The 13,190-nt window shown below is 40.2% G+C and overlaps 1 protein-coding gene across 1 annotated transcript; it reads left to right on the top strand.

Annotated features, from left to right (window-relative positions):
- Positions 1–8,268: 8,268 nt before the first annotated feature.
- On the top strand, positions 8,269–9,525 carry LOC140245548 (beta-1,3-galactosyltransferase 1-like). Its single transcript, XM_072325114.1, has one exon. It carries the CDS (start codon positions 8,269–8,271, stop codon positions 9,523–9,525), a length of 1,257 nt encoding a protein of 418 aa, XP_072181215.1.
- Positions 9,526–13,190: the final 3,665 nt, after the last annotated feature.

The following is a 13,190-nucleotide window of genomic DNA, read 5'->3' as shown; positions in this document are numbered from 1 at the left end:
TAATGTATATAATAATGGCTTTTGGCTCGATTTGGCATCCTAAGAACTTTAATCTGTTCTTGTTTTCTGTGGGGCAGTTTGTTCGTGCTGTACAAACCACATAAGTGAGATTCGAAATGAAAAGTGCAGGTTTGTGTATTGAACATGTCAAAATTCAATTCCGTTGTTATGAATATGTTTTGTTGAAATCAAGTATTACTGATCAAATCAAAGAACGGCTCCAGACGTGAAGCAAAACCAGAGTTTAGTCAGGAATATTGCTTATAAGTGATTATATGATCGGTGAATGTGACTGCGTTCAACTGAGAAAATGGTGTGTGTATTTTGTGGGTGAGGGCAGAGTCGCTAACGTTGCCTATTAAGTCTATTTCCTTTCTCTTTTTTATGCATCTCTGAGCAATCAATAACGGGAGGAGGAAGGGTCGGGTGCGGAGCCCGGTATATTTCATCAAGGAAAGGGTCGAGGCTTTCAAACCTGCTGCGTTTGATTTCAAAAACTTTAAAGCCATTTCACCTTCTTCTCTTTACTCTTGGAGAAAGAACCATCACACAATATCACTGCTACAGTGCATCGGAAAGCACGAGGGAGGATACATTGACAAGAACTGCCTGCAACACGTTCAGTCGTCACAGATTACCCAATGGATCCTTCGAACTTGCCCAGCGGATATGCCTTGGTCTGTCACTGAACAATTCGTTCAATCTACCGTTCTGGACATCGCTACATGAACAAGGAGCAAGAACAATAACAGCAAATGTTATACAGGGATTCATCTCGCGATCTGAAATGTTAATTGAAGAAGTTATTGCATCTAACAGGTGCCCCTATATGCCCTCCATGGACACCATGTGAACACGCACCATGACACAGGTGCCATCAGTTAAGTACTCTGGCCTGTGCACCCTCCTCTTGGCCACTCTACTCCTCATTGTTCTCTACGCTCGCACGATGAACAACTGGATTATCGATCGATACTGCGATCACCTAACATGCTATACATCACCTCTGAGACCCACCGTGAGAGAGCTAGAGACTTGCTGTTTTCAAAACTCCAGCTTATTAATCGACCCAGGATCCCTTGTCAGAGAAGGAAGCGCCATCAGGCGACCTGTCCCACATGCTATCGGAGGTAAACAACCTAGTTCGCCGCAGATCAATCCAAGCCACAACTCAGGGGCGGCTGGTCAAGAAATGATGAAACCACCAAAAGGCGATTATCATCAAGAAGTAGTCGACCCTCATAAATATGAAGTAATGCACAATCCAGAAAGCATTTGTTTTGAAAGTGAAAGAGAGCCAAACATCACCATAGTCTTCGTCGTACTTTCGGCTCCTCAAAATTTCGAGCGGCGACAGATCATACGCGGGACTTACGGCAATACCAGCGAATGGGAAACAGCTGGTAACCTGGGCACGAGAGCCGTGTTTCTTGTTGGCTCTGTGGCGAATGCCAGCCTGCAAAAGGAGATCGACGTCGAGTCCGATCGCCACCATGATATCGTGCAGGAGGACTTCGTCGACAGCTACATGAACCTGACGCGTAAGACGGTCATGGGGTTGAAGTGGGTGACGAACCACTGTCGACAAGCCCACTTCGTCATGAAGATCGACGATGACACGGAGATCAATCAAAGGAGATTGCTCGAGACCCTCGAAAGATTGTCACCGTACTCCAATTTCGCCGGCGGCAAAATTCGGGTGTCGCCAAAGGTCGTCCGCAACATCAGGCGAAAATTTTACATTTCTGAGGCGTTCTATCCCAAGGAAAGGTACCCAAATTACTTGGATGGACCAGCATATTTAATGACCACAGACGTGGCGGAAAAGGTGTATAGAGTAGCAATCACTTTACCTCTGTTCCCATGGGAGGATGTGTTCGTAGGATTTTGCTTGCAAAGAGCAAAAATTCATCTGAAATCGTTGGGCCGCTTCTTGCTCCCGCGCTTGCCACGGGGTGTTGACCCAGTGCCAAAGATTAAAAAGCACGTGGCAGTCACAAACTTGAAACCAAAAGCTATGCTTTTTGTTTGGAAAAGGGGTCTTTTTCAAGGTGCGACTGGCCGCGGAAATGTGTCGAAAATAATGAGTTGAATGAAAACGAAATAAAAAAAGCAAACAAATGAGACTGAGATTGTTACGACATTGTATCACATTAACCTTGAAACACATGCTTTGGATCAACGAGAGTAGATATCAAATGTGTTTTTGTCGTTATTTGTTTAAATGGGCGTCATTTTTCTGATATCGTCTTCTCAAACGAATTTCATAAAAATGGCAAAGATCATTTAAGGATGGTGCACAAACAATTGGAAACGGTTTAGGAGATGATGTCATCGGGGAGGGGGTCATCCCACGAGACCGACTCCCACGAGTCATACGGCCCACGAGTTTGACATTAAAATAAAGGTCCGTGAAATATACAGCCTACGTGTCATATAGTCCATGAGCTCGACACAAGGCATATACAGCTGATATAAGTCCAATGAGTCTGCCAGTGGGCGAACAAGGCCCACAAGTTCGACCCTTGGCAAAAACAAAAAAAAAAAAAATGAAGGAAAAAAAAACAAAAACAAAAACCACGAACTCGACATTACATGACGGGGTGTAATGACTTTGTGTCAGTCTAGTGGGCCTTAATTTTTCGCCTTTAGTGTCGAGCTCATGGGCTGTATGACTCGTGGGTGTCGAATTGGTGACGTGTACCCATCTCGGGTGCACAGGTGCTTTTGACAGCTATCAATATACCCCTTTACCGTTCTTTCATCGAATTATAAAGACAGGTTGAGTGCTTATTTTTACTCTTATATTTTACCTGTGTTTATTTTTCTCACTGTAACATTGACAAACAGGTCATTGATACTTTCAAACCGCGCGATGACATATTGTTGCTTTTCGTAGTATCAAATAAAAAGAACGAGAAAAAAAAAATCTATCAGTAGACTATAGGTTGCTAGTATGCACCATATTTTCTTACCCCCAAACAAGTGAAAACATAAAATTCAACAAAAATGACCAGCTCGTATCCGATAATAGCTAATTTTACTGTTGTTAAGCCCAACTTAGGGACATTACTTCAAATTTTCTCTCAAATTGATAACTTGATCATAATATTAGTTCTTGTCATAAAGATCATTTCAAGAGTTTTAACAAGGAAGGAAAAAAACACCTAGACTGGTTAAAATCATACAGGATTTGTGTAAAATGTTGAAATAAAAAATAAATTTCTGAAATATATCCCTGCTTGATTTATTGGAAAGGTACTGTCTGTTATTCTTTTGTTTTGTTTTGCTTGTAGACTCTTCATGTCGGTATGCCGTGTTTGTGTGTTGTTTGGTAGGTGCGTGTGTGTGTGTGTGAGTGAGTGTATGTGTGTGTTTTGTTTTGATTTAATAATAATACAGGGTACTTATAATGCGCCAGTTCCACATAGTTAACGTGCTCAAGGCGCAGTAGAAGAAGTAAGTTATGAAATACAAAAATCCTTACACAAACATGCACATGAAAATGAATGAAACAATAATGATAATGAAAAAATGTACATCATAATATACAATTCTACTGGAAAATGGTCATGAACAAATGAGTCTTGAGGGCAACTTTAAAGGAGTCAACATTCGAAATGTGACGGATAGCTTGAGGCAACTGATTCCACAGGTAAGGTCCAGCATGTGCAAATGACCGATCCCCCCATGATTTCTTCGTTTTAGGAACAACAAGCAATCTACAATCGGATGACCTTAAAAGGATTATAAAATGTCAGTAAATTAACATTGTACTCTGGGGCAGATCCGTGTATGCAATGAAAAACAAATAGTAATAGTTTAAATACAATACGAGATTCAACAGGTAACCAGTGCAATGAGGACAAAACAGGGGTAATGTGAGTATTTCTCCTGGTAAGGGTAACAATGCGGGCTGCTGAATTTTGCAATTTTTATAACCGTGAAAGTTGAGATTGTGGTAGCTGAAATAGGAGTGCATTACCAAAGTCAAGTCGGGATGATATAAGAGCATGAACTATTTTTTTTGTGGCTGAACGAGTTAAATACTTGCGAATAATGCCCAAATTGCGTAACTGATATCTCACGGATTTACAGACAGCAGAGATCTGAACAGACATGGACATTGTAGAATCAAATAATACTCCAAGATTTCTACATGATTTAGATGGAGCAATAACCACATCATTGTCAACCGTTAAAGAAGGAAGACTAACCTTGTCAAGTAGAACCTTGGAACCAATAAATAACAACTCTGACTTTTCCTGATTTAACTTCAATGAATGCGAGCTCATCCACTTTTTGATATTATGGATGCAAGCCTCAAGTTTCTGAATGATGTCAACGACATTGGTTTGGGTAGGTAGAAATGATGTATATATCTGGATATCATCAGCATAACAGTGATAGTTAAAAAAGTGACAAAATCTCTTTCAAACCAGACAGATAAATCAAGAAAAGCGTTGGGCCCCCGACAGATCCTTGTGGGACACCACAGTCTAATGGAGCAGGATCAGATTTTGCATTATTAATACAAACAACCTGAAACCTTTCAGATAAGTATGACTTGAACCACTCAAGAGCTTTACCATAAACGCCTAATGACTTCAAAGTATTCACCAGAATCGTATGATTAACAGTATCAAATGCTGATGATAAATCAAGCAGTAAGAGAACAGTAATCTTTCCATCATCCATATCTCTCAAAATATCATTGGATAAGTTAACTAGTAAGGTCTCAACACTATGATGCGGCCGATATGCTGACTGACGGTTATCTAAGAGATTATTCTCCAGCAGATAGTCTGATAATCGTGAAAAGAAAACACGCTCAAGGATCTTGGACAAAAATGGAAGGTTCGATACAGGCCGGTAATGCTGCAGAGCCTCAGGATCAAGAGATGGCTTCTTTAATAAAGGGTAAATGTAAGCCAACTTCAATGAGACTGGGACTGATGCCTGCTGAAGACTCAAATTAACAATGATGGCTATTATAGGTGAAAAAACTGTAGCACACTCTTTCACTAAGATGGTAGGAATTTGTTTTTTTAACAGAAATCATCGTAACTTAATGTCGGCTGCACAGTGTGCAGTACTCCCAAAAGGACGCTCTTAATAATAACATGTCTCCCCTTCCATTTAGATGGTGTGTGTTTCATAAGTTGTTTGTGTGTTTGCGTGGAGATGAAAACAACATGTTCAACAATTATGTATACCGGTTCAGGAATACCTGAGAGAGATTGTATGTGATGTCTTAACGCATTTTCTGTGAAGAGCGAAAGTTAACTTTCTATTTGTACAAGTATACTGCATGATAACGCATACGGGCTGCTCTTTTAGAACCACAACACACTGTATCAGCGGCATAATAATGACCAAGGAGGTATGACGTAATTGGGCGTGGACAATGCAGCGTTGAGCAATAAGCCTTGAAAGTCTCTTCGAACTTTCAGTGACTGTATTCAATTGCTGTATCCACTTGGGTAAGCTTCTATTGCAGCGAGTAAACATTGTAAATCTATTCTTTTCTATAAGAGAGCTGTCGCTACTTTTGTCAAATTACTTACTGCCCCCCCCCCCCGTCTCCCATAGGTAGCAACTTTTCATCACAGACGTAAGATTCTACTCATGCAGATGAAAAACCCCTCGACTACGAGTAACCTGATTAGTCTTCATCACAAATTCCACTTAGTTATAAATACATGTATATCATTTTTTTTTTCTTCTTCATTATGTAGGTCTACATAAATTATCAGGACTAAAAATGTAACTCTTTTTTTTTTCCTCTGGTGGCCCGTTCACTGCAGTTAATTTCAATCTCAAATTTTGGTGGCCCGATATCGTTTTCAGTTACTCTGGGCCACTGGGTCACTGTAAATGTCGACCCTTGTAATTTTGTACCATATATATATATATATATATATATATATATATATATACAGTCAAACCTGTCTCTGCGGCCACCTGCTTATAGCGACCAATGAAAAATCCCCCGCACGAAATTGCTGTATTGTAGACCCTTATGGCGGCCACCTGCCTAACGCGGCCAGCGGCCACTCATTTTGTATCCCTTAGTGGATATCTACCTGCGTATAGCGGCCATGAGCATGTTGGCTTTTACGTTCATTGCGTGAATTCTACGGAGTCCTATAGCTCAGTCACAATCACACATGACTGACAAAATTAATGCAGCTCCGATCTTCGCCATGAAAAGCCGTCTTACCACTAACTTGACTAGATTTGGATCAGACCCCAGTAATGCCGCCCTGAATAGATGTTATAAAGGCAAAGACAACTCCTTATAACATCTTAGGATTTTCCCCAAATGCCGACTAATTAGTGTTTAAGTCCCTTTGAATGAGGACAATATGGTACTTGTATGGGTATTGTTGTTGTTGTTTTACGTCAGCTTCGCACATTAATATCAATCCCCTCGAATTAACTCGTGAACCCCATTCATGCAAACATTTACGATACAAACCAGAGTAGTTCCTCAGGCCCGAAATGTTATCAATCTTTAAATCAAAAGAACAGGAGTAGGCAAACATAAAAAATAAAATGAAGTAAATTGTACAACAAACATCCCTATGATATAGCTTAACATCCAAACTTATTTGCTGGTTGTTGTTTTGTTGTTGTTTTTTAAGAATAACATGCGGTGTCTTCTGCTATTCAAATGCAAGTACAGCTCCAAGGGAGTTAGCAAGTGAATGCCTGGTGAAAAAGCGTGACAGTTACAGAGTGTGCCAGACCCAGACGGTGTGGTGTGACGGTGCAGAGTGTCAGACCCAGAATCATGCAGGCGTGAATGTGCATCTCCATTTAAAGAGTAGTTCGATGACATTGGTTGCTTGCAGACAAAAAAGTCTAACATTGATTTTATTCCTTGAGTGCGTGATCATTTTCGAAAAGATTTTTCCTTCTTTTTTTTTTTAGTTGCACAACTTTTTCTTTTTTCAAGCCCACTCTTCCTTTTCATTTTTCTCTAGATCCAGGTTGATGGCTGTATTGAAATTAATTCGCCCCATTATTGCCTCCGTTAATGAGATCGATCAATTAACTTATTGAAAGAATATGATGAATTATTGTGTATAGGCACAAACCCATTGTTTTATCTGCTCTCTCTCTCTCTCTCTCTCTCTCTCATTAATTCGCGCTGTATGGCTGTCAACAAACGGAATGTTATAAAATTAGTTCCTTTATCCTGTCTACTCGAAATCAAACTGGTGACATAACCAAAAATAACTTTCACTGTTGCTGCATCAAAGCTGTGGAATAATCTCCCCTTGATTATCAAGCAAGTCTGCATCCACAAATTCTTTCAATAAAGCTCTGAAAACGTATTGTCCAACCTTCAGCTCTGGATAGGTATTATGTATGTCAACCAATTAATGTTTATGTGCATGTGTATGTATAGGTAGGCCTATGATGAGTATTTGATTGTGTACACATGTATAGGGTGTTTCCTTACTGTGCGGGCGCTCTTTAAATGATGGATTTAAGATTGATCATAATGTTGTCGTTGGTTTTTTTTTTTTCCTTCACTATTCCATTTTCAGTTAAACAATCTTTTGCTTTATTCTTGTAACTTTGTAAGCGCTCTGATCTACGTAGGAAGAGCGTTTCAAACATTCATTGTATTGTATTTTAATGTATTGTACTGTATTGTAGTCATATTCAAGGCTGAGAACCAGATTTAGTGTCCAATTCTATGCTCCCTCTTCCCCTCTCCCTTAAGAGGCGATGGGGGCTACCTTCAGGCATTTTGGATGCATTCTATTTGCTACCCTGCATGTAGTCTTTTGTCCAGAAACCCTAGAGAGAATAGCGAACTCTTCTCGTCTCACGACGAAACTTGAACTGACTGATGTAAACTTATCTTAGAGGGGAACATCTAGAAAAATCTAACACCTAGACGATGGATTAGTTGTTGTTGTTTTTTTTCTGACTTTCTGACTCTCTGTCATTGTCTGTAGAGAAAGGAGCGGAAAAACACTCGGAAATAACATCACTACTGAGGCCAAAGTAAACTTGTTGAGAATCGCTTTTGCAAGATGCGGAATGCCGAGTCGAGTCTATTTTCGAGCTATACATTCGCATAACTGGAAGACTTTGTAACGTTTTCCAGGGGCGATGGCTTTCGAAAATCTGCAACGGAGCAGCCCATCCGAGTGGGCTGGTCATGCACGCAGTCAGTGAAACCCCGCCTCAAGTGAACTTTCTCACGCGTATTTGGTGGAGTCTCGGGTTGTACGTACTAATGGTATCATGATCCTGATCGCATCTCGTCATCTCACCGTGAAACACGGCTTTATCTTCCTGTCAGGGGCGCTGGTCATGTTCATATTCATGACGATTATTGAAATGAATAGTGATGTCCGGTATATGGTCTCCCCAAAAATCGTCGCTTCGTGGCGGGCGAGGGAGTTTGGTAATCACAAGGGTGACGAGCACGTCGTACAGTCTCGCTTCCGATCGACAATGCATGAGACGGCAGTTGATGGAGCTAGGACAACCGCTTCCAGACGCTGTGACAACTTATCATATCCTTGCAATCACGAACTCGGATCTGAAGTGAGCCAGCATAATCCAGAAACGGGCACTGAGAACGACAATATGGCCACGATGTTTGAATTACAAATCGACAAATCTGACGATATTGTGCGTGTCGATAAGAAGTCCACCTATCTCGATGAACCCGTCGACACTCACAACTATACCTACCGTCACAATCCGTGGAGAACCTGTTTGAAAGAAGACGGCAAGAAATTGCAAGTTTTGGTTGTCTTCCTTGTTCTGACAGCCCCCGGGAACTTTCTCAGGCGCCAAGTTATTCGCTCGACGTACGGCGATTCCCGATCGTGGAATCTGAACGACGACATGACTGTTCGAACGGTGTTTCTCTTGGGCGCCATCGAAAACACCACCTTGCAAAAAGAGATCGACGTCGAGTTCCACCGCCATTCCGACATCGTGCAGGAGGATTTTGTCGATAGCTACATGAATCTCTCGCGGAAGACAGTTATGGGATTGAAGTGGGTCACGAAGCACTGTCGACACGCCCATTTTGCTATGAAGATTGACGACGACACGATGATGAATCAAAAAAGACTAATTAAAATCCTGGTGACAGCTCCAACCTCAAATTTTGTCGCCGGAAAAGTATGGGCAGCGCAAAGTGTGGTGCGAAACAAAAAGCGACGATTTTACCTTTCTGAAGAGTTTTATCCCCATCCAACATATCCCCCTTACATGGATGGCCCTGCGTATATAATGTCCACCGACATGGTAGAAAAGTTGTACCACGAGGCAATTAGGACTCCCTTGTTTCCATGGGAAGATGCTTTTATTGGAATCTGTCTGAAAAAGGCCGGAATTCAGGACCTGAAAGACGTGAAAAATTTCTCGAGATTCCGCCTATCGAAAGACATAATTTCTAGCAACAAGACTCTGCTGTTCACCGTGATAACAAACATGAGTCCAGACACGATGAATTGGTTGTGGAAGATTGGAAAAGTTAGCTGATCTGAAGACTGCACGATGACATTGCACATTGACATTGACCAGTGTTGACCGGCGGACTAGAGAGTCATGATAATACGCAACTGAGCAATCTGAATAAGTTAAACAAATGAGGATGACGCTACAGATTGATACGAAGAGACCGAGCAGTGTTACAGTTGATTTGTGAATAGCTATATTTTCCTGTCATCAGCTACGAAAATAATGCATTCTTTCGCAAGGAGTACAGTGTGTATGGGAGGTGGATACCCATTTACATTTAATGTACGTTGAAGTTAACCCGTTGCTTCCGAATTCCCATTGCTTCAAAACAGGGGTACCCGGTTCCCGTAGATAACAGGTTAAGTTACGCTCAAATCAAGATTGTTCGAGAAGTCTTCAGCGTTCGCCAAAGTCTGACTTGCAAAATATCTTTCTGCGTACCTTCACATTCATTTTCACAGTCTCCTACATAAAAAAAATAATAAGACTTAGTAATTACTATATTACTGAAATATCTTGTTGATTTCTTTTACCATTTCTTATTTCATCAGACAGTTAATTGGTCATTGAGTAAAAGGAAGCATATTCTTTCTGTTATGATCGCAGCAATAGAAAAAGTAAACTAACTTTGAGCACTTAGAGCAGCTAGAATTATTGCAGATTTTGCTTTGCTTCATTTTGTGTTCTATTCAACTATGAGATGCAAAAAAGAGTATCCCAAGTTGACAGGACTGGTCATTGTATATAGGTTATTGTTATTATGCATAACACCATATAGCAATTGATAAAACAAATTGACCTTAATCAAATGATTTGCGTCTCTCACAAGTTCAGCGCAAGAAACAGAGAAGAAGAATAACTTGGAATATAGCTTTTATTTTTAGACGGTCAACATAAGCTTTAAAAAAAAATGATATCATCACCAAGAATGCAATTATCGTTAATCATAAGGATATATATTTCTTTTTTTTTTCGGGAATTTCGTAAATGAATACTTCCGTTATCAACTACGGCAATGTAAACAGTAAGCACATGTATGCAAGTAAATTCAAATTGAATTGCCTTTATCATCTCATATCATTATGAAATATTAATAAAGTAAACACAGTAATGAGATTTTTCTGTATAGTCATGACTTGTCGAGTAAAACTGTGATATATAGTCGCTATACCGTATGTCAAAAAGAAAAATACAAAGGGAGCCTCTGCAATGATAACTTTAAAATTAGAGAATCAATTGAAATACAATTTCAGGGTATGAAACTATAACTCATTGCCCACATCTTACAGAAAACTCCATTCGATTTGCTTCAGAGGTCAAAGAGGAATGAGGAATTTTGTAGAGCACGTCAGGAATCTCTTCCCTCCAAGTTCTGTCTATTGTGTTCACACATTAACATGCAGTTCCAGAGCATCCAAGTGCTAAACTTGGAAGAATCAGACTCGTGACATGCTTTACAACAATCCACATTTCTCTGTGATCGCATAACCAAATTGCATGGGGTTTTCTGCAAAATAGAGCTAATATGTTATATTTCAAGGCCCTGAAGTAGCATTTCGACAGTTTATTCATATTGGGAGTTATCAATGCGAAAATCCGATTTTTATTTTTATTTATTTATTTTTTTTTGGGGGGGGGGGGAGGACATGCTGTATAGTTGACGTAAGGAATCTCAGAGTAGGCGCTATGTAACATCCAAGAATGTACTGACAAAATTCCAAGTAATAGTTCCCCTCTATCATGTCTATATTATGAGAGGCTCTTCGAATGAGCGCCATAAACATCATGAGCATCATTCTTGATTATAAGAGGCCTCTTAAGTCACCCTCACACACAGTCTGTCCATTTGCAATAGAAAATTCCAAACGTGCAAATCAGAAAGGGAGCAACTTTGGAGATTTACAAACTGTTGACAACGAAGAAAGAAAAAGAATTGAAAGAAGAGAAAACCCAACAACATAGAAACATAACAAGAAGCTTCAACATCTTCATCGTAGAGAGTTTTCGTTCCTGTGATGGAGTAAAGTATTCTTCATGTTGTGTTTTCGAATTCGAGGTTATGTTCGAGGAATGTGCTATTTCTGTCACAAAGGTACCCATAATTCCACTAAAACCTCAAAACATTGCATGATGTATTTGTTTTTTATACCTTCAACCATATACTGAACAAAATATTATACATTATATATTCTTTTGTTTAAATATAAATATTTATGTATAGAAGCAGCTAGCGACAATCTGTTTATACCACAGTGGACGCGACTTATACACTGTGATCTCCGAGGTCGATTCCAGTAGCACTTCACACAGCACGCTATCCATGACATGAGAAACAACATTGATTAAAAGCACAATGTAGCGTACATATAATGACTGACGTCAAGTTATAAAGCATAGTATTTTTCATCATTATTTTCAACATCGACATTATAGCACCTTTACGATTGGTCACATGACGCTATGTAAACCGATCGTTGAGCATGATTCACTCAAGAGGGTATGATACCAGGAACCCAATTTTATAAAAGATGTCAGGATAGCAACTCTTTCTCGAATAGCAATTTCCCGTATAGCAACTACCAATCAGGGAGCTGGATTCTTGTGATCGTTACATGACAATAATGTATTGCCATTCCAGCATGAGTTGCCATCACAGCAACTTGCTATGAAATGGAGCCTAGACGTACAGATTTTTGGCTCTTTTGAGTCACTCCTTCACTTGTTCTCGAAGAATGACTGGAGATATAACCCTCTCTATACCCAACTTAAGCCGCCGCCCCATCCCCCCCCCCTCCCTTCGCTAGATTGTTTCCCTCCTCACACCCATCTCCAAACAGTTACTGTTCTGTCTACACGGGGAGGTTGTTCCTATGCCACTTGGTTTTACGTCCTATTGTTATTCACTTTCCCTCTCTTCCAAGCTTGTCCCGAGGCATCATGTTTGTTGTTGCTGTTGTGGGTGTTTTTTTTTTTCTTCTCCATGTTATACCACCAATAGATACCCGGATTCTTTCCGGCTTCGTCACACAAGCATGACAAGCATGTCATCAGTTTAAGAAAACTCTTTGACGGTTGTGGTCTTCACACAACGAGAATAAATGACGATACTTACGTATAAGACACAACATTGCAGTGTACTCTAAACTTTGGAATCATCGATTGCTGGTCCCCAATAGTCACTGGAACAATTCTTTATGTAAAAGATGAAAAAGATACATTTGGCAAGCAAACTGTGATGGTGATACTTCGTAAGTAAAAACGAAAAGCAACGTACTTTACACACAAATAACTAGAACATAACTACTGTAAAAACATGCAATAATGACCTAGTGGAAAAACATCGAGATCGACTGGCACTGAATACGGTTAATAATCACACTGCGAGGGCGATGTACAATCTAACATCGCCCAGGTGATTCGAGGTGAAGGCGATCGAGGGCTGATAGATCACACTCATCGATTATGGAGGCGATGTTAGATTGTATCCATTGTCCGAGAAAAATAGGAGATGATTATTTTGCTTTATATCCCACATCGATTGGCAGACTTGAGATTGGATAAAAACGTATTCCGTCAACCATGCAAGGTTTTATTCTTATAATCGTGCTGAATATTGCAGCAGAGGCAGTACAACCGCGGCCCGTGGTAGTCGAATGAACGAGAGTAACGTTAGATCTAAGACCATA

Source organism: Diadema setosum, chromosome 22, assembly GCF_964275005.1.
Source record: "Diadema setosum chromosome 22, eeDiaSeto1, whole genome shotgun sequence".
NCBI lineage: Eukaryota > Metazoa > Echinodermata > Echinoidea > Diadematoida > Diadematidae > Diadema > Diadema setosum.
This window is presented reverse-complemented; position numbering and strand designations above follow the sequence as displayed.